At 44.4% G+C, this 22,527-nt stretch overlaps 1 protein-coding gene across 2 annotated transcripts in view; it reads left to right on the top strand.

Annotated features, from left to right (window-relative positions):
- LOC143354055 (zwei Ig domain protein zig-8) overlaps positions 1-22,527 on the top strand; it is a 219,827-nt gene that overhangs the window by 87,560 nt on the left and 109,740 nt on the right. For both annotated transcript variants that reach the window (XM_076787786.1, XM_076787776.1), the window contains exon 3: positions 14,804-14,958. In XM_076787786.1, the coding sequence (XP_076643901.1) occupies positions 14,804-14,958 (155 nt within the window). The remainder of the gene's footprint in view (positions 1-14,803; positions 14,959-22,527) is intronic.

Here is a 22,527-nt window from a genome sequence, read left to right as displayed (position 1 = left end):
CGCCATAGAGTTGGTAGCTTGCACCGATCCCCGTTCCCCCCGCCCCTCGCGCGCACACCGCCACCTGATTCTGCCCCCATCGAGTTCATTTTCGGTGGCCTCGGGAGTGTCTGCGTTCCCGCGAAACTTTTATTATCCGCGTATTTAACTTCCTGATCTGGCCAGACGAACCGGAAGTTCCGTAGTCGACGGTGTTAATGGCCGCGACGAAACTCGGCCCGACTTCGACGGCTTCGATGCCTCCGTCCGAGTTTCTAAGGTCCAAGTATCGGATAACCCGACGACGATCTATTAAGACTCTGGGGACCCGTGTGCCGGGCTCGTTCGCGACTGTTCGACGCGTTATTTGTCAGTAGACTACGAATTTGTAGGCATTTCTGACAAAGATGGGTAGGCGAAATTCGGAAGAGTACAAAGATCGAAAGAATTCGAGAGTGTCAATGGATTGTTTGTAGTTTTTTGAAGGTATTAAAGAGGAATGAAATTTCTGCTTGATACCAGTTCCTTGGAATTTAGACGATTCTTATTTTGCATCAACGTCCGCAGTCAATTGACAGTCTGTTCACTGGAAATCACAATCTGGACTCGGAAGTCGACATCTCTTGATCGAATGGTTCGAAGTGCCTTCGAAAATATATTTTAAGAAATAATGGATAATGGTTCTCAACATCAGAGACGATTAATTAGTCTCTAGCGATTAAATGGAATCAACTTCTGTTGTATATGGATCAACAGAAAGACTAATGTGTCCACAATAAGTATCGCCAAAAATATCTTCAAAAAACTTAATAAATAAACCTCCTGAACATGATCGATTATAAAATTGTAAAAATGGACCGACGCCCGCGTAACGTAAACTGGGTAAAACACTTTTTAAAAAAAGAGGAGAGTGGGAGTTACCCCGCTCTTTATTCCGTTCTTCACTTAACAAAAAAATATAGATTTATTAAAACAGGGTTACAACACGGAGGTTCAGCCAAGATTGACTGTCCTGGGAATGTTCCCATACTTATAGCTAGTTTTATTGATGAGTAATGCATTTTTGGGCCTTTCGTATCCAAGCGGATGTGATTCGCGAATGCTGTCGTGTTCACGTGATTCGGGAAATGCTGTGGTGTCGAAGTGAATATGATCCGGTATAGCTCGGGGAATTCAGGGTGTAACACCCGAGTGGAAAATTGAATCGGTCGCTGAACCCGTGGGTTATAGCGCAATATCAATGCGTTCGCGGAGACTCTTAAGAGTTGCAATGAAAATTACGGTGTGCAGAGTCGGCCGCTATAATGCGTTGCGCGCACGCCTCCAAATAGCCTTTATTTCGTGTGGCCAACTCCTCCGCAGCTGTGATATTCATGCGCGTTTATTCGTGCCGCAGTAAGCCAGCCAACAGTGTGTGCGTATTTAATAATTCATTCGGATTAATGCGAATTGCACTTGAATACATGAAGATCCATCGCGTGACTGGATTCATATTTGATTGCTATTTTAATTGGCCCGGTATGCCTGCAATATATCGCCAACGGCGCTAATTCGTTGGTATTTCCATGCTCGGTATTTTTCTGATCCTCCGATAGTGGTTTCTAATTTTAATCATCGAAACTGGAACACTCGAACGATGTTTAACCAAAACGTACTTTATTTAAGATAATCATTGTATAATCATCAATATTCATGGCTATTTTGATTCCATCATATGAAAATATGTTCCTTTTATTGTTATCTTTAATGAATTGAAGAAAATGGAATAATATTTTTCAGTTCTTCGAGTGTCTGCACAATTTGTTGTTAAACCCAGCCATTTTTATCATGAATAAATAAAATCTGCTAGTCATCACCATTTCGTATTCCTCTGTTAGCACCATAGCACAAAATCAGAACAGCCCATACAGTGGTACAAGAACAGAAAAGACAAGATTTATTATAGCAATTCCAACAGAGTTTGGTTTGCTGAATACATTTCACTAATAATTTCCGTTCAAATTTGATAAAAATATACAGTAACAGGCATATACGTCTGCAATGCCAGTCAAAGTGTTAAAGGATCTCACGAGCCATTAAATACTGGTACATTGTGCCTGTTTGCTTCGGCCCCGAGGGAAAACGGACGTCCGTGGCTGATTGTCCATGCAATCCTGGCTATTAATTGGAAAACTCCGGCTGTTTCGAATATGCGGGACACAATCGCGGAGGAAGAAAGTTTCGCACGCGTCAACCCGTCGTTTTCAACCGAGGCTTCATCGCAGCTACGACGAATGCGGCCGAGTTTCGCGGAACTTTCGTGTCCCGGGATTATTTTCGAGCGATAATCGCATAAATTCGACAAACATACACACATACACACACACATGCAGAGGCCGCTCGAGCAACGCTGTACAATTCGTTTCCCGACCGAAGACTTCGATCACGTCGAAGCGTAATGGTCAGTAAATAACAAACGACCGTGTCTGGCCCGGAGAAGCAGTCGTCATCCTTCATCGGAGTAATAGCTCGCGATGTTGGAAGTTTTGTAAGCCGGCCAACGAACGCGCGTTCTCCCTTGTTCCGAGAGAGGCTGGGAACTTTAGAGAGAGAGAGAGAGAGAGAGAGAGAGAGAGAGGCCGATTTCGAGCGAACCTTCTGTTCTAATTTCCCCCAATGATAAATCGGTAATAAGCCGGTTCGATGGCTCCAACTTTTCTTGCCTTCTCGGACACGTAACTTTTGCGACTTCCACGCAGAAGAAAGAACTTCGACCGCATAACTTTACCAGCGGCGTCGTACTTCTCCCGAGGTAGGTATGTACTTCTAAGGAATCGCCGAAATTTTCACTGTAAATTTTGCCGATTATTCCCCGGGATCGTTCTGGGCAATACTGTTTGTAAAACGGACCGATAAAAATTGTCTGTTGCGTAAATCAACGCTGTTTCATGCGAAGAATGTGATTTAGAAGTTCCGTAACGAAGTTGCAATTATTAAGAGTGATTGATTGTGAATTTGAGCGAACCACTTCCTCTTCATACAGACACGTTGTCTATACGGAGCTGTCCAAATAGATTTTGCGGTAATTTTTGCGATTGATATTGAGTCTCAACGGGCTCCCAGTTGAGAAACTAAGCGTGTAACGTGGTTTCGATGAAGAATGACGCTGGAGTCGTCGGGAATACGGCGCCGCGACGCCGCTCGATGACGCTTTCTCTTCGCTGCTCGGTGCAATAAGTTTTGTAATCCCGTCGGTTACGTAACTTTCTGAGTGGCAATTTCCTGGACTGGAGTCGGGTCAAGCCTGATTCCAGAGATCCTTCGTCCCGCGACTTCGACTTCCTCCTCGGGCTCTGATGAAGAACAAATACCGGGGACAATAGTGTACTCGTCCCGCGAGTAGCTCCTTGCCTCTGAAAAACGGTGTCAATGTTTTGCAATGTACACAGGGTTTGTCAAAATGCCAAGCTGCTCGGCGACGTAGCAAACGAACGGACGACCCCGAAGCAATTGATCCAACGGGTCCTCGAGGTGTAATAATCTCGAGGATGAAACACGATATTCGGGCACTCGCGAATCAAGACGTTTCCGGTCGAGAAAAAATTCTGAGGGAAAAAAATCGGGAAGAAATCGGTCTTCTATAGTCTTCAGGAAAGATTAAAAAATCCCCAGTGCTAAAAATTGATTGTCTACGGCCCCAGAACCATGTGCAGATCACCGGGTATAGTATGCAGACTTAGGTGAACGTGCGAGGTTCACGGTTCTCCGGTAAATGATCGATGCCCAGCTATTTTAGACCGAGCAGTCCCTGATGGAGACCGTTAACCCTTCCGGTAGCTTTCGATCACTTTCGTCTGGTCTTCCGAAGCGTGCACCTATGCATTTGCAGGGGCATTCCAATACCAAAGGTCCCAGCTATACTTGGGAGCGTTTTGAAGATCCTCACGAGACCCGGACGTCCGTGAATTTAACCGCTGACTTCGCCAACGAGCTATCGGCGTCCCTCGGTGCACACTAATGGGCTTCGAAAAGTTTAATCTGTACTTGGGACACCGTGTGCATTAGCGGCGTGCCTGTATCATAAACTTGGTTACTCTTACGTGGCAACTTTGATCATCGACACCGGTTCAACGGCCATAGAATGCCTTTCTTATGGGACCGAGCCCGCACGGCGGCACCCGATGATCAAAGAACTTGCGGGAGTCCGCAATTTTATTAGTGACCCTCGCCTGCACCCGTGTTGATTAAATATTTTTTCGTTCCCGTAACGCTTCTGCCAATACTCGAGCACCTAGATACCTACTTTCAACATGCCGTTAAGATTTTATGCACACCCCAGTTGAATAGCAAATAGCAAATTTTTGTCACACACTTCTGATTCGTTGAATAATTACAAATTAATTTACATTAATTTTATTGAATGTCGCAGAGGTGGTTAAACTTCACCTTGGAAACCCAGAAATTTTTAACTTTTTACTATATAACCCTGCACACCTTGACGAGAAAATGCCAAAAATCGAAGTTTTAAGGCGAGGAATGCAACAATTTTTAGCCGTGCGAATTCTCAGGTAATGCGGCCGACGAATGTGTAAAACAGAGCGCCATTAAACGAGTAGAATTTCGCGACCGAAGCAAGAGGTATTATTTCACTTAAGAGATTGTAATTCCCATGTTTATACAATGAAAAGTGGGCGACTGGTTCTCCGCCTCTTCTTCGTTATTCTAATTGTAAAGTCTTTATCCAGATAACGAGTTCGCCGATCTTTGAAGCAAGGTACAATTCCGGTCGGACATTCCAGCGGGTATAGCATAGTAACAAGACGGAATCAGTGTGATTGCGAGCCGCGGCGCGCAATTATTTCGCACGCAATTTTCGGAAAGAAATTCGTTCTCGGGGCCGTCGCGTCGGTGTGCCCGAGCAATTATCACGAAGCTGCACTTTGTTAGCGAGTAATTAATGCAAAAGCAATTACCTCTCGGCCAGGGACAATCGTCGTGATTAATGCGCATCTCTTGGCTCTCTCTCTCTCTCTCTCTCTCTCTCTCTCTCTCTCTCTCTCTCTCTCTCTCCGAGGTTCCCTTCGATTCTTGGCCTCTGCGCAACGGGAAAGAGAGAACCGGCGTTATTGCCGAACGGAATCTTGAAGTTTCTCTGTTGAGAAACTTTCCCACCGGTGGCCAGCTGATCCTCGCGGTACGCGCCAGTTCGCAAATATTCCAAATAGTTGCGCGTACGCTCGCGTGAAACATGTAGCCGTGCATCGGGAACTTTGGCTGCCGGTGGGGAGCCGGGACCCCTCAGACTCAAGATTTAATAACTTCCTAAACTACTTCCGCTGCGGCGTCGCTTGGAATCCGCGAACCTGTTTCGAACCGTCTTTCAATTCTTTTAAGCGACGCTCTTCCTCTACTGGATTCGCAAGAATACGCTGCTATTTGTGCCCTGCTGCTGTACCGTTTGTGGCTAAGCTACTGTAACTCCGCGAAAAAAAAAATCGCACGGTAATCGATCTGGGCTCATTTTATAGGGTGAAACTCCACTGTCACATCCGGAGCTAGATTTTTGCCCAACTTTTCCGATTCGTCACCGATTCGGACATGTACACGCGATAAAATTTGAGGGACCACTTAGTCGTTGGTTATAACTTAATGATGTTAAAGATGCTGTAGTTCCACGGAGAAAAAATCGCACAGAAATCTATCTGGGCTCATTTTATAGGGCGAAGCCTCTACTATGATTTCCTAAACTACTTTTCCAGAAATTGCTGCGGGCACGATCAATGGCCGACCAATTCTAGTTCTCCTAACTAGGGCCGCGAGAGCCCGACTAACTTTCATTCTCAATTTTCTCCAATATATAGCGTCAACCTAAAAAATATTATTCGTATCTTCTGCCTTGTACATATTCCTATAAAATTACCTCATTTCCGCGTGTACCATCCACCCAGTCTGAGTCCCAGTACCTACTCTGTACACCTCGTCCCTGTCAATACTCCATTTCACCATCGTCCCCAGTAACCACCGAGCACCTTTCATTTTGTTTCTTGCTGGTCCACGCAAGCCTGCCCACTGTTTTTAATATGTATGCAAATCAGGCATCACGTTAACAATTTTCATCGAACACTTTCCCACCGTAGCAACGTTACGGTACGTTTCAGCTTACCTGTGATTCATGGTGCGAACAGCTGTATGACGTCCCAAGCATTCCGATGGCATATTTTTCTCGTGTAACGTCAGGAGGGGCCCGGTCGCAATCTTTCGTCGACGCAGCCCGTTTCGCAGCCGGCGCTGATGAAATTGGCGAACGCGACAGTTTCGCGAGCTCCGATGGCCCCTGTCGACGGCGTCGCAGTGCAAATCTGTTTACCGACTCTATTTACGGGGTCGGCGGAACCGTGTGAACCACCATGCTAATAGAATATGCTCATGTCCCAACGCTGGTGGGGTTTCGGGACCAGTAACGAGCCACCTCGCTCGGTTATCGTGATCCCTCCGCTCCCGCAACTTTCCTCGACCTGCAATCTGGTCGACCATCTCTCTCTCTCTCTCTCTCTCTCTCTCTCTCTCTCTCTCTCTCTCTCTCTCTCTCTCTCTCTCTCTCCCTCTCTCCCTCTCTCTTTCCCCTTTCGCGAAACTGCTGAGTTATTTAGCAGTTCGCCCTGGCGCGGCTTCGCTATTGATAGGACACCCCAAGCCCAGTCTCGTTGCGATGTAAACTCTCCTCTCTCTCTCTCTCTCTCTCTCTCTCTCTCTCTCTCTCTCTCTCTCTCTCTCTCTTTCTCTCTCTCCCCTGGACAATTGCGCGGAACACAGAGCGGATGGTTCACGAGCCGAGCTTTCTGGTCAAGAACCTTCTCGTCGTTCTCTGATTTTGATCAGAGTTTCGACAACTACTCGAGATTCTGTGGCTTCAGTTGTTTAGACGTCCGCTCGCTGTTTGCTTGCCGCAGATAATGGCCGCATTCGATTGTGTCGCTTCCGCTGCGCTGCTCATCTCGAGCCCCATGGCGCTGCTTAATGGGTTCCGTAACGGTTACAATAACTGTACCCCCCGCCCTCCGCGGATCTTTATGCAAAATAAAAATCGTCCGATTGTTCGAAACAGGAGCTAAATGAAATTGTCAGTGTTTGTTTTATAATTTCCGCATGATTAAAGATCTTTTCGTTTTTCTTATTTCTTATTTGCGGCGCCGAATAAAATCACGAATATAATTGGAGTCCTCTTATTCGACAACAACAACATTTTACCGTGTAAAGAAACTGGAAACGAAACAGTTTTACTTGGTATTGAATTTACCAAATGAAGCATCATCTGATATCGCGATATTCAAATCTCCTAATCACCATTTTTACGAAAGATTATTGTTATCCAAGGTGGAATTGATGAGAGTCAATGTGAGCCATTCACAGGCAAAACAATTAACCAGCTTTCGAGTTTATGTACATTTTATCATCAACATCTTTAATTCGTGCTTAACTTTGTCCAGTTAAAATAAATTTTCTTAACAATTCAATCGAAAGAACTACGAACGAATGTGTGTTATATCTTCACTGAATCCGCTGGAAAATCAGCGGCTCACGCATTACTACAAATTTTTAAACAGCTCTGCGTTTTTAGATTCGCCGAATGGTCTACGATTATAAAACCTCGAAACGGTTCGCACATCCACGGGTCAGGTTCAATTAGATCGCGTTCGGCAAAGCCTCCGCGTCGCAGCCGCTGAATATTTTAATTGACTAATTAGAATTCGGTGTTTTCCGGCCGAACGAAATAAAATCTTCTAGCTCGAATGCCCTAGCGTTCTGTCGGACGAGGCTCGTACCAGAGCGCGATTAGGAAAATAGAGTGGCAAAAGAGCGTTTTCTCTCTCTCTCTCTCTCATTGTCCTCGGAGCAATCAGGTGGTGAATTAATGAAACCTAGCCAATATTTAATCACCATCGTCTCTATTTCCTTTAAACAATAAATGGAATACGATAAATTAGCCGGGAAACGAGCTGCTATCAGAGAGAAAATTCGCCGTTCGCGAATTACTCGAATAACTTTAATGGTTCGGCTCCGAACGAGGTTTCCCCTTTCGATTATATTCGAAATTGGAAATAATTAATCTGGACGCTAGTGGTATTGAAAGAATTCGGGGGGGGGGGCTCAGCTATAGCGTAAATAGTGAAGGTTGCTTCTCGAACGTGAATCGCGATCTACGAACGTTATGGAATTAAACGGCCGAGAGGAGTATCGGACCCATCGTCGGTCGGTCGAACTGGATTCAACGTTGAAATCGACGATACGATTCACTTGGAAAGAATCGAGGTCGTAGTTCCGAGCCAACTACCGGCCCGTCGAATGGGAACTACAGGAACTGCTTGGAAAACTCCGCCCGCGAAACAAGAACAGGATAACAATGGGGACATTTCGTAAGCGTGCCCGTTCGTTCGATTGCCGCCTGCTACCAGACGCCGTTAAGACGACGTCAAATGATCGAAAGTGTTTCTTTATTAGAGCAACGTCCGATACGACTGCGAAAATCTGCTGTGGAACTGTTAAACTTCGGCAGCTGGAACGCAAAGATTGGAATTAACCCCATGATCTGTGATCCGTTTCGTTGCTGCTGTGACTGGACCGTTGCCCTCCTCGATTCGATACAAGAGAAGGTGTAGCTGGCTCGATGGAGCTACTGATACCGAAATATCGCGACTCTATGGAATCTATCCGGGTTCTAAGCAGAGTGGTGCATAATTACAATTGAATTACTCCGGGACTTATAATTACAAAGTATCTCAGTCATATTGTAATTTATAATTCAGATCTTCGTTCAGTTAAATTTCAATGTAATACGTAATTGCAATTGGAGTACAATTATGAAATACTTTTTAATTAAATTACATAAAACAGCGTTACGTGTTATGAACGAGGACGAGGAAGAGAAATGGACAGCAGACAAGTACAGTGAATTCTCGGTATATGTCAACACGGGTCTTGTCAGCGTCGTATATCGTCCAGGAGACATATCCGAGTCGTGTTATGTTTACACTCCTCGGCGTTCGAGGCCTCTTGAGCTTCGCGGCCCCTCACGGGGTATACCTCGAGGTAGTGGGAATAATTGCGCGACGTTTATCATCAAGGAGTTGGCGACAGATATAGAGAAACCATTGTATTTTACACTATTCACAAACACGTAGTTACGAAACGATTGTTATTGCTATTCACGATACGAATGTTTTCTACTTGTCCTGACGAAACTCGAAAGACCGAGATAGAAAACGGTGTTAATAAGCACGTGTGTGGTAGAGACGGTGCTAACTGACTAACTTATTTGAAAAACTGGATTTTATAGGCTGAGTGGCTACATGGAGAAGGAAACGCGAAAATGTATACACATGTAGGTACATTACCCCGAGCAGGCGACCGAAGTGGACGTGAGTCGGCGAACCGTCATAAACTTTGGGTCGCTGAGGACAGGCCCAATGTCCTATTGTGAGCAAATGTACTAATGGTTTTATTGCCGGTTGGTTCGACGGCATTGATTTGGAAAATTAATTGTCTAGATAATAAGACCTAGTGCTATTAAGGGGGCAACATCCATTTGAAGAATGGATATTGTCTTGCTGCACTAAAACGATTATTTTGTATTTGTAAACTAGTTTCAATTGAAAGAGCCTAATAAACCGTGTCAACGAATGTAAGGAAAAAGAATCTTGAAAATTCTATTGGAAGACGGAGCATAGTTAAAGAATGGACACATCGTCCATCGCATTAAAAAGGTTGTTCCGAAATTGTAGCTAGTTTGAAATGAAGGAACCTTAATGAGCCGTTTCGAAGAGAATGCCAAGGAAAGGCACTTTAGAAATTCCGTTGAAGACGGAACAGAAGAGAAATTTATAAGGGTGTTCTGGAATAATGGTACAAGCGAACGAGCGGTGATTCTACGTGCAGAAACAAGTCGGAAAAAATGAATAACATTTTTTTCGTTTGACGCCTTGTTCCCGAGTAAATCGAGTATACGTCTCACGCGTCTGACCATGACCGACCAATTCTACTTTCTGCGTATACCGAGGCACGCGAACCTAATCAATCTTTAAACTCGATTTTCTCGAGAACGAGATACCTATCGAAAAAATTATATTCTCCCTTCTCGAATCGTTTTTGAATACGTTTTTGAATAGAATCACCATCCGTGGTGGAAAGCGCGCAAACATCAATATTTGTGCAAGAGCGCTTCAAAAATCGATTTCCTCTCCGCAGAAAGGCTGACGATAATAATCAAAGACCGCTTAATGCAGTTGGCAGTGCGCTTTAATTCCCCGGGTTAATCTAGAAGCCCCTAAAATACGAATTCACGAAACCGGCATATAATATTTCGCTGTTTTCTTATTTCCCTCGCCTATTTCCTCGTTGCTTCTTATCACGATCGCAGGGAAGTCTACGAGCCGGAATAATCTCCCGGAAGCACTTCGAATTGCGGGCGTTAATGCTTATCGGGCTCCAGATTCGTTCTTTCTTGCTTTGATCGCGACATGCATTTTTATACTTCCACGAATCCACGGAAGTAGCGAGCATCGTGTAGCGAGCACCGAGAGCAACGAAACCTTTGACGGTGCAACGTAGCAATTTCTATTACAGAGGAACAGTTCTGGGGTGGAGGGGGGGGGGAGGGGTTCAAGGGTTCAAGGGTTCAATTATGATCCCTTATCTGGCTGATGCATTCCGGTGAAATTATATCCCGCGCGTGTAAATCAGAGAACCCGCGAATCCGTGGCTCCGCCTCGCGTGTCAGCAAGAAATACGTTTCCTGGCGTTACGCCGTTATTTCAACCCGAGTTTTTGCTGCTCTCCGACTTTCTTTCTTGCTTTCCTGCTTGCTTCTCGTTCGCGACACGCGGCCGGTCGCTGCTGTTCCTTTGATTATTCCGAGACCTCTTTTTATTTCTCGGCCCTCGTTCTCGCCGCGAAATTCACGGACCACGGTAAACGATAGAGACAACCTTCCTAGTTTTTCTCTCTCTCTTTCTCTCCCTCTCTCTCTCTTCCTGGTCCTCTCTTTCTTTGTCCTTCTAGGAAGGTATCGCTGGCCGTGCTTTCGGCCAACTTGGAATCTAAGGGGCAGATCAAATAACTGAACGTACGTGCCGCGACTCGAAGGTACGAAATTTGGAGAATCACCAAGAGCGGAAGGGATTGCGGCTGCCCGCCCCGGAGGGACGTTTGTTTAAAATAGTTCTCGTTAGAGTTGCTAGCTCGCTCTGTTTGCGCCGCTTTATAAAATGTGTAGGTCCGCCACGGACCAGATTGCAGAACACTCCGAGGTTGCTTCGATGCCTGTCCCTGAAAATGGTTTTCAGTCTTCCATATCCAGTAACATCTCAAACTTCAACAGTTATTTAGACGACGACTAAAATCGTTTGAACCCTTTCTTGTTTTTAATACACACACACACTTTCAGTATTGTATCACGCTCTTATATTTTCTAGTAAATTACAATCTCATTGATGTTCATGAATGATTAAAATTGTTAAAAACTTCCAGTGAAGATTCTCATTACGCGCTAAATTTTTTTCTCCGTGAATCACTCTATAAAAATGAGAGATGGTTAATTTTGTTCCTTGGTTAGGCGATTGAGTTTTAACCCTCGGACTCCTGCGAGTTCTAGGCCTATACCGGAGTCATTTCTGACTCACGATATTGCACTAACGTTTTCATTCGATACAAGACGATGGCTCGGGACCGGTTTACGTCGTATTTCGGACGAAGAAGAAAAATATCAACGGAGGTACATTATGGAAAAATTTGATGTATCTCCTCGCATTAACAAGTGTTTATCGCGAGGAAAGCAGCGAGAAAATGCTCCGGGATTTCGAACTCGTATTTAAATCGACTCCGCGTCGGTACATGCGCCGCGCGGCAGATACCGTGGCCGTAAATTCAAATTTGAATAAATTTGAATAAACGTACCGCGAGGAGCGCGTATAGAATATTTTTTCGTATCGCTTCCGAGAGTTGCGCCCTACACACACACACCCACGGTTCTCTATCCGGAAGTTCACGACAATTCCCGCAGACGAGCCGGAAAACCATTCCTGTTTATATGGGATACCTGCGCAGACCGTTCGGACCGGCATGGCCATAAAACTCCTCTTTTCCGAAAATTGTTCAGACACGTCTGAACGTTATCCGTCAAGCTACGACGTATTGACAATCCAGCGAAGTAGTCCCTGTCAAGAGCAATCCGATTGACCCCTCGATTTTCCTGGCGAATTCTCGTTCCGTTTCGGGCGACTCTTCTTTCGAATAAACGATCGGTCTTCGCTGTTTCTTGGTTTTTCCAGGAAATCGCAGATTTTTGTATTGCACAGCAGAGTACAATATCGTGTTAACAGTCCTCGAATGTATGGCGTATGTACAAATTAGTTGAACGGAATTAATTCATGGGAAAATTGCTTTTTATATATAGAGTTGTTAAAAAAAAGTTATCCAGTCGCTTATTACCAAAATTATATAATTCAATTCTTTCTTTTTCATATAAAAATTAATTGTTTTAATATTTAATTGGACCACATTCGGCAGCAATTACACGGATCAGCCGATGTACTATACTGTGTACGATGAAATCATCCCTTAAAATGTAACAACAATAGTTTCCCATTCACTAGACCCTTACGTATGGTACTTGATATAATGAATAATTATTCGAAAGGTTTTAGAGCAATACAAGTGATTTTAATTCGAAGTATCATACGAGTTCCATAACATTGAACTCTAGTAATAAAATTGTAAAAACAGAATTCTAGCATAATGTAAGAAAAGTGGTTCGCTGTTCATTGAACCCTCAAGAATGGGAAGCAATAGTGATTTCAAAAATTCTAGTGTAAGGAAAGTAATTCTTATATAAATAATCATGCATGGCTGTTCGCTAGGCCTTCGAATATGGTACACTAGAACGGTCGATAATTGTTTAAAAATTTCCGGAGGGAGGGAAACGATCGAAAACTGGTTCTTATTTAAAGAATCGTGCGATCCACGTAATAGAGTTTTAGGGGTGATGGAACGAGCCGGTTGAGCTCGGATGAGGCTGTAAAAGGAAGGTTTCCCGGTAAAGAGTATTCTTCCGGAACGGCCGCAGATTCCTATGAATCACTCGATTTGCCATTAACCAGGATTTCGTGGATCGCAGAGACGAGAGAGTCGCCATTAACATGATCCTGCGAGAGTGGGTGGAAAATGGGGGAAAAACGGGGACGAGCCCGTGTGGAGGCCGATTGCCACTGCGAGGTCGAGAGAGGGGGGGGGGGGGGAGAACAGTGAAACAGAGCGGCGTTCGATAAAATTTCCTATTGTATGCCGGGGAAAATGGGATTTCGGCGGTCCAGAAATTGAAATTGTTACGAGGTACATGCGAAATTGTTGGGAATCGTCGGACGATAGCCGATACCGACATATGCGCTTCGAAGGAGCTCGTCAAAGGGATTGGCAGCCGATAACGAACGCGCCGTCGTGAAATTAACTCACCGACGAACGTAGTCCATTCATGGTCATGGTCGTTCGCCAATTTCTAGAAAGCAACGATTCAATCAGACTCGCAGTGGTCTGACACAAAAATTCAGCAGCCCAGAATTAATATAAATAAGTTTCTTGGAAGTTCAAAGGAAATAGAATACAATATTGAAGCATATCGACTCGAAGTAAGGGAATTTTATACACTTTCCAGTTTTTAATTTCTACAATTTTTGCGTGAATATTGTAGGCATGAAAAAAACACGTACACAATACGTTACAAATTATTTATTTGATAAATGCAAAACGTATCCACTTGCTCCGGTCATCCCTACTTTCTCTACATCAACTTTCCCCGGTCTCCCCTAATCGTAAATAATTATTTTCTTTCCGAGAGTTGTGTTTAAGTAGCACTCCTTTTTTAATCACAGTAAACTACTTTACCGATCTTGTGCACACATTTTTTCGAAAAATTTTGGGCAAAGTGTTCCTAAGTCGTTCAGTAAGGTAACACTAAGTGGCGAAGGACAATTTGGGTTCGCAGGGTGGCGGTATCAATGGGAACAGAAATCCCCCCCCCCCCCCCCATAGCGGAGCGTTCGAGCCTCCCCATAGTTCGTTCTCGAGGGTCAATGGGGTTCAAGGGGGCGAAAACAACGGTCGAGGTTGGCTCAGAGGCGCGCCACGTTCCCCGAATTATTAGTTCGCCAACTATTTGCATTAACGGGGGATCAAAGAAGGGGGCGGCTGTTCCCCGGGCGCAACTAACACGGTATTCCACGAACGTTAGCCGTGATTGTGCCACGACGACCATGCATAATAGCAGCGACGCATTACTATTGCGAGGAAGTTCTCCCTTAATCAAGTACTTATTAGAATTACCTGTGTCTACGGCGCACAGAAACTGGCAACTTCCAGTCCACTCGAGTCGGAACTTTTGATGTTGCCACGCGTGCGCGTTCTCGCACTGCATAACCTCGTTCGAAGGTAATCCTCGAAGAGTTTCCATATTCATTCCGTGACTTTGAAGGTGGTTGTCCTGTTCTCATAATTCCTTGTTAGAAGAATCGGCTCCACAATAGAGCCGCCTGACAACAATAGACTCACCTTTACGTTTATGTCCACCTTTCCTCCTCGGAATATTTTAATTTACCTGACGTTATTTCCACTGGATTCGTTTTCTACAATCCTGGGAGCAGTATAGAAATTATTATGGTTTTACTTTTGTTGGTACCTGCTAGGATTTTTTAGATTCCGGAATTTTCTTCACTTTTAATTTTGTCTGCAATCAGAAAATCTTTCGATGACGAAAGTCTTTCTAATTGATCGTTCTAATCGATTTTCCTTTATTTTCCAGGTGGATCCAGCCTGGCCAGCGTGGTCGCCGGCAGCAAGCCGACCAGTCCTTTGAACAAACCAGCTTTCGATGACATCGCTCCTCGAAATGTCACTGCCATAGTAGGACAAACAGCGGAACTGAATTGCTACGTCAAGCATCTCGGAGACAGAGTGGTAAGTGAACGAAAAAAATGTGTTTATGATAAATCGAAAATTCTGGGACCCCCGCGCAAAAATACATCTATTGTATATATTTTCCCTGTGTTCGTTAGTAAACATTTCTGGTGGTTTTAGAAAACAACAGGGCATTGTTGCAATGGGTGCCACGGTTTTTCCACGAGTAGACTATTAATCTGTACAGTGAACGGTGGGCTATTAATTAGAGTGACCTGGTACGGCAGAATCGATGATTTTAGGGGAATGAGAAACGGGGACGGTCAATAAAGAGATCAGACACAGTGCGTGATCGAAGAGAAACATGACGATAATAATTCTTCGGCGTGTGCGAACGCGAAAATAAAAGGACGATTTTATCGTCGCTTATTAGCTTCATGTAGGGCTTGAAAACTGTAGTATCGATTTCGATTCTTCGAGGAACCTATACTCGGAATGCTACTGTGACTCTATTATTCAAACGATATAGATGTGCCTGTTCGGTTTAGATAATCAATGATCCGCTGTAGTCACCTTTGCTCGGCAACTCAACTGTTAAGTTACTTTTCTTACATCCGGCACGTTTATGGGGCGTGCTGGTACCAAAGAGGGGATGGAAAGGGGCTCGATACCCTCTGTAACCACTTGGCCGAGTATGCTTGATCGGTTCATTTGCCGGCAGCGAGGGAGCAGTCACGCTGCCAACCCCTGCCAATCCTCCGTCTAGCCGGTGCTAGCTCCTTCCGCCGTTACGGGCTACTATCTGGCAATTAAAGGCAGCCCTCGCGCGACCAAGACCGACGACACACGCACACACACACACACACGAAGACGTATACATGGCAAGAGAACGATGCCCGGCAAGCTCTTGACGCACACTACAAAACGCCGGTCACACTCGGCGCACAGAGTGAATCCTGGCGAATTCGAGGGTGAAACCGAGGGGGTTGGGGAATCGTAGAAGAGATTTAAGGACTGTCTTTCTTGCCGGCGGACCGATAGGCGCTCACCGACGCGTTAAAGTAGACTCAACGTGGACACGTGATACCGCCGGGACGGTATTTCGTGCGGCTGTCTGTCGATTTACCGCCCCCGCAACCAGCAAGACAACTCGATTCCTGGCCACTGATATCGATCCGCGGGAGAGAGGCCACTTCGCCCCGGCTAACTTTCATTGTTAGAGTTCGACGGGAGCTACTTCGAGAACCGTGTCCAGGGCATCTTTTTCGAAGACCGAATAGAGCCTCGAGTTCATCGATGGCTCGCGTTGCTGTATTTCACTGAGATTTTTTCGGGATACTGTTGAACCAGCCAACCAACCATTTCTCAAGCGAGTCGCTCTGTTCACGTTGATATTTTCATGGTTTCTTGCGTCCAGTTCAAAGGAAGTTATGAAACAAATCGTTCTCAAGAATTACACAGGCCAATAGCATAGTTGGGGTTATGATATGCTGAACATATGGGATTGGGTTAGGTTACATTGAACGACCCGAGTTGTCGTGCATAGGACGTGAACTGCGGATCCTTATGCAAAATAAAAGTTGTCTATGGCAATTGTATGAAACCGAAGATAAATGAAAATTTAATTCCCCTTTTGATTAAATATCTTTAAATTCATGTAATGTTTTTTAACTTTTGTATTAGGCCTGTTTGTTGTTGTCATAAATGCATAAAAACCGCAGTCCAATAGGATGCAATTTTACTTGTTTTCTGAGAAAACATGAATTTGTTTACTTTATCTCAATGCTGTAACATTATTTGTTTTATTGTAACAGATATATATTGTTATTGTACGTATAGTCTGAATTTACAGTGCACTTTGTCCTTCAAATATTGGGCTATTACTTCTCGACTTACTGTAACCAATTTTCAGTAGTACAAGCCTGAAATTTGTCAAACGAGAGCTTACGTATTCTTGCAGAATAGTCTTCGAGTATTTTTTTTTCATTTACCCTGACACAGTATCGCGTGTTTTTACTTTGAGAAATATATATTTCGATTCTAGATATGGAATCAATTTATAGTTCACGGGTATGTTCTTAAATTAATGGGCCATTACTCTCCGACTTACCCCAATAAATTTTCAGTAGAACAACCGTGAAATTCGTCGGACAAGCTCTTGTATCGACATGAAAAATTCTACGATTGTTTTTCCCCTGCATCTTACTAATTTAATATCACGTATTTTCACTTTTGCAATTATATATATATATTTTCATTGTGGATGTCGGTATAATTTTACAATATCGATTGGACACCAAGGGAGAAATTAAATTTTTTAAATGAGGGATGAACGAAGATTGAAGACTAAGGCACAAATTTAGTTAAAAAGAAATTAGGGATGAACGAGAATCAATAAAAATCCACTTGCGCCGTGCGAAAATACAGATTCGCGTAGAAAGCAGCAAAGACACGCATGGAATTCGGGCTACCGGTCGGGTGCATCGATGCGATGGTAGTTGTATTTTCACGGAGACAATAAAATTTATTGAAACGTGAACAATCCGTCGGTCATCAGCGACTCGCGTGATCATTTTGTGGGCGAGCGATCCGGCCGACTATAGGCTGCTTCCACGGAGAGTCCATGCTACCCTATCTTTCTCTCTCTTTTCCGTCAATGAAAAATTAATTACTCTCACTCGATACACTGTCCACCTGTCCTCTTTATATCCGGTAATTCGGCGTTCCATTAATATTTCACGGGTATCAGCCGCGAAATCCGTGAAAACGCACCGTGGGACGCTGGTCGTATATGGGGCCGGGTTTTCGCGACAATATGGGAGCACGTAGCGATAAGTAAACATTACGCGGACCGTAGCCACCCCCCTCCCATCCCCGAAAACTAGCCATTATGCATATTGATACGGTTTATGCGTATGCTAATACTCGGTGGCATATAACTATACGATTACTTCGGCGCTCGTGTCGCTTTTAACGCTCGCTACCCCGGTGGATAGCATTCGGAAACCCTGGGAATCATTTATTCGAGCTCGTTAATGCCGGCCGCAGTTTCAGGACAAATACTTTTCGTCGGACAGAATTACCCCGGATAATCCGCGATACACAATTCCCGAAGAATAATAATAAGCTGTAGCAAACTTCCCGGTCGATCGCGAGATTATTCATACAACTCTGCGGTTAACTATGATTTCCCGGGTGTTTGCCTTCGATCGACAATAGTATTAACAATATTAGACTCGATTGGGAATTATTCAAGCCAGTATATACGTTTACACGAGCGAGCCAGATCTCGGAAAGACTAGTACAACGGATAATCAACTCTTGGTCTATTATTCTCTTTCGCGTTACTCGCAGGGATACATGAAACCTCGGCTTCCATCCGAAAATAACTGTTTCGAAACGATACACAGGGTGCTTGCTATCACGACACAGAGGATGATTATATAGCATAAAATTTGCTCACACGAGATCTCATTTTCGAGAAAATCGGATTCAGAAATTCGCCAGAGCAAGTTGTTACAAAAGGTAAAATCGGTAGATCGTGATCAGACGCTCCGTTCCTATACAATAGGAACAGATGAAAAAATTGTTTATACTGATACACGGAATGCTATGATGGTGTAGTCAGAGAAATGATTTTTCCACAGGTTCTCAAGCATTTATACTTGGAAAACGTAGAATCAACAGTTTATGATCAGACGCTCCAGCCGATTCCTATAAAATAGGAACAAATAAAATAACAATAAAGTAACTGTAAATTTCAAAACTCAAGATGTTTGCGGTCTGGTGATACATCTAGAGAGAGGATCGTTTAAGCAAGTTGACGCTGGCGATTTTCAGGCTAGTTATAAACAATTGTGCAAGAAGTTTTTACAAATATCCGTTAATCTAGAGAAGATCCAGAATCATTGACATTTCTTGCACTCTGTACACGAAGAAACGTGCGTACACGGTGCAAACGAGCCGGCGAATATGCAGACTGTCGGGTACGCGAGTGCACCGGTAGACAGCTGACAAAGATCAAAGGATAAATGTTGGCCGAGAGCCGGCGGCCGGGAGGGGGGGGGGGGGGGTGGCGTTCGGGAAATGGATTGGTTCGATTTTCAGCGTTTTAGAATTGTTTGTCCATCGAACAGCCGTTAGCGAGAAACCGGTTGACATTAACTGCCCTCACTTTGACATACGGCTCGATTCAGAACGAAGAGTCTCGCGGATATCCACCGCCGATCGGGTGATGTTGTAACATTTAATTAGCGAGAGTGTTCTCTCGCTGTTTCGACAGCAACTGTGTAATTTAACGCTTCGATAGCCTCGCTCTCTGCCTACAGAGCTTCTTTAGCCTTTCGCACTTTGACGCCCTCTCTCTCTCTCTCTCTCTCTCTCTCTCTCTCTCTCTCTGTGTGTGTGTGTGTGTGTGTGTGTCTCACCGCGATCCCTCTTTTTCGACCGGCACCCTCTCTCAGAGACACAACCACCGAAGAGAAGTCTAAAACGCCGAATGAGTTCTTAGGAATGCTGGTTCATTAGAGAGTCCTCCGATTGAAATGTTTGCCACGGAAGAATTCGAGTTAGAGGGCTCGGAGAGTTTTGCAAGGGATGCTGGTCGAAATTTCGCCGAGATTCGCGCGCGGAGGTCTTCTCTAATTTGGCAAAGTAGAAGGGACGAATTAAATTACGTTTGCTCGCCGCGAAATTTCGTTTTGTATTTATTTCCTGCTGTTAATGTAATTCGCGTTCCTCTTGCGGTTTAAATTAATACAACTAAAATTATTGTCGGACAGACATTTAGCTTAAAAAACTTCCAGTGTCGAATGAAATGTTATAAACCATCCAATTTGAGAATAATTTTTGGGAGCAGCTGTTGCGGGAAAAATGAGGACATACAACATGCTTTAATATTATCGCTATGAAAATAAAAATGACCGCGCGCATGTGGTGCCATTCAGCGGCTCCGCTCGTTAAAAGACGCGCGACCGCCACTACATACCAACATGGCGGCGCCCTTACCTGTCGAAAACGCTGAAAATTGCATATATTTACACACGCAAAACTTTTTAACTAGTGATCTCCTAGGATTGAAACTTGGATTTTCGGCATTTTCTCGCCGAAATCTACAGGATTGCACTAAAAAAAGTTTAAAATTTCTGGTTTCCGGAGGTGAAGTTTAACCAAGAACGAAGACTTCATTATATTTTAAGAAAAAAGTTTGCAACGCTTCGGTTAACGTGAATATTAACACTAGAAGCATCGAGCACTCAGTGCAGGTCATTTTTAGTCTTCTAGACAGCATTTCTTGTGTGACAGGTACCTAAATGACTTCAATGCTTTGTAATAAAAATTGTGAATAGCTGCTTTCACGTCGTATCACGGCAAAGCGACGGACATGCAGTTTTTCGCATTATAGGGGAGCGAATGCGATTTACGAGGGTCTCGTTCTGTGTTGTTTCTTGCCTTACCGTGGTGGGTAAAGTGTTGGTAACGCTGCAAATAACGGAGAAGAATCCATTCGTCTGTTATTAGGGGAATGCATTAGCCTGAATAATGCAGGAGGTTTGATGCGCTGATGTATGGCCTTCTTAAAATTCAGCTGGAAACTGTTGCACTGTACTAGATCACTGCTCCCCTGGTTCTGGGGGCCGAAGAAAAATAGATGCACAATCGCATCTCGTTTGCTAGGGCACGTGCAACATCATGGTCGATTGTACCGGAAGTGATCTGTTTAATCGAGCCCTTCCCATCGCGTGTTCCGCCGGAAATAGTTGCAACGGCTTAGGCTTAAACGTTGTACCCGGGGACATCGTCGCAACCGAATTCCGGGTGCACGTCGCGAGTATTGTCATTCAATTGTTCCAGTCAAACTCTGCAGGATTCCTAATTAATCCTTTGATCTTATTACTCGTTAATTAAACTGCGAGTCACAGTCTGGCATCCTCTGGATAGTATTCTTTGTACGAAATTCTATATCCAAAGAGGAATCTCATTTTGCCCGATAAAACGAAACGTCATTAATCCGTGGATCTGTAAATTGCAGGTGATTTTGAGATGCATCGAACTGTAAGCTTCGATGCCTCGTGAATGTGTCCAAGAGAAATGATCTCTGTCAGTTCGGAAGGGAGTCGTTGGTAATTCATTATTCTCTCCCGGAATCAATTAATTTCGTGGGAAATCGGATATCTATATTATTTCATTTATATTCGTAATGATTTTCCAATATCCTGTAACATTACCGCGCCAGCTAATGGACGGCGGCATATTTTTCATTTAGAATATATTGCCACATCATTACAAAAAACGAAAAGTCTCGACACACTTGTAATGCAATCGGGCATTTTCCCGTTTTCCCGTTTGCGATTATATTTTGACGAATCGCCACGTAGTTTCCAATTGCACGCTCGCGTTGACAGCCTCGCAATTTCTTCCGCGAGTCATCGGTAATACTTTGACGTTAATTACTCGCTGCCAGAGCGGAAGAAGTCAATCTTCCCAGTCAATGTTTTATCACGGATCGCATATTGATCACGGAGAAGTAATATTTCCGTTTGACTCGGAGCGAACCGACAACACTTCCGTGATATTTGTCGCAATCTTGTTTACAATACGACTCGTTCCAACAAAATCGAGCCAATGTACAGCAATGAGAATTATTGGAAAATACTCTACAAACACCGAAGAGTATACGAGAATTTCCGTGGAATTTTTCAAAGCCCAGAAACCGATAAAAAAACGTCAGCAAAAGGTAAGTAATGGAATGCTAAAAAATTGCAAACGGGGGGCGGGGGGCGGTCAATGCCAATATCTGCATTTTGCAAATCGATGCGTTAGCCGACTGGTAATCATGGCAACGATAAAACAACGCGAAACAGAGCTCGCATCGACGACATGACAGGGTAGCTGGTTGAAAGAATCGACCCGAAAGGGAAACACGTCGACGCGCGACAAAACTCGCGAATACAAGCGGGCCATGTCGATCGATCGGCGTGCCGTTCGGCAAATTAAAAAATTCGTCTATCCGGATCGGCCGCGAATAAAAACCAGGGCAAATGAAGGGGGTAGGGGACGACGGTTGCAATATTCGAGGCGGCGTTCCGCGTGCGCCCGGTAACTCCGATAATTGATTTAGCGCCGGAACAGGAACGTAATACATATAACCGGTTCGCGGACGGGCAGAACGAAAGTGGGGGGGGGGGAGGCAGGAGAGGGTGGGATCCGTTTAAACTTAGTTTAATTAAACCGTGGATTTATTGGGCGCGCCGGTTGATACGTACACAGGAAGACGAGCACAAGCACGAGCGCTCCCATACACCCGTCCGACAAGTCCTGCCCGTACCTGCGCGACGCCTGGTTGCTGGCTAGAACAAGTACACGTGTTCGCGGTCGTGTGTGATACACGCGCACGTGTCTCTGACAAGGGCTGTCATCCTACTCCCCCGCCATTTTAATGAAACTACTACGTATCGCTCGGAAAAATAATCGCCGTGTACGTTCTTAGCGGGCTTTGATGTACGGGTGGAAATTATCGCCAAATGTTGGGGGTGGGTTTCATGCACTTTGCAAATTGTCGAAAATTGTTCATAGATTCTGAATTGGATATACGTTAGTTGGAAGTTCAGATTTTTCTCCCAGAATTTG

The sequence above is a fragment of the Halictus rubicundus genome, chromosome 1 (assembly GCF_050948215.1).
Source record: "Halictus rubicundus isolate RS-2024b chromosome 1, iyHalRubi1_principal, whole genome shotgun sequence".
NCBI classification, from domain to species: Eukaryota; Metazoa; Arthropoda; class Insecta; order Hymenoptera; family Halictidae; genus Halictus; species Halictus rubicundus.
Note: the sequence above shows the minus strand (reverse complement) of the source record. Positions and strands in the feature narration are given on the sequence as shown.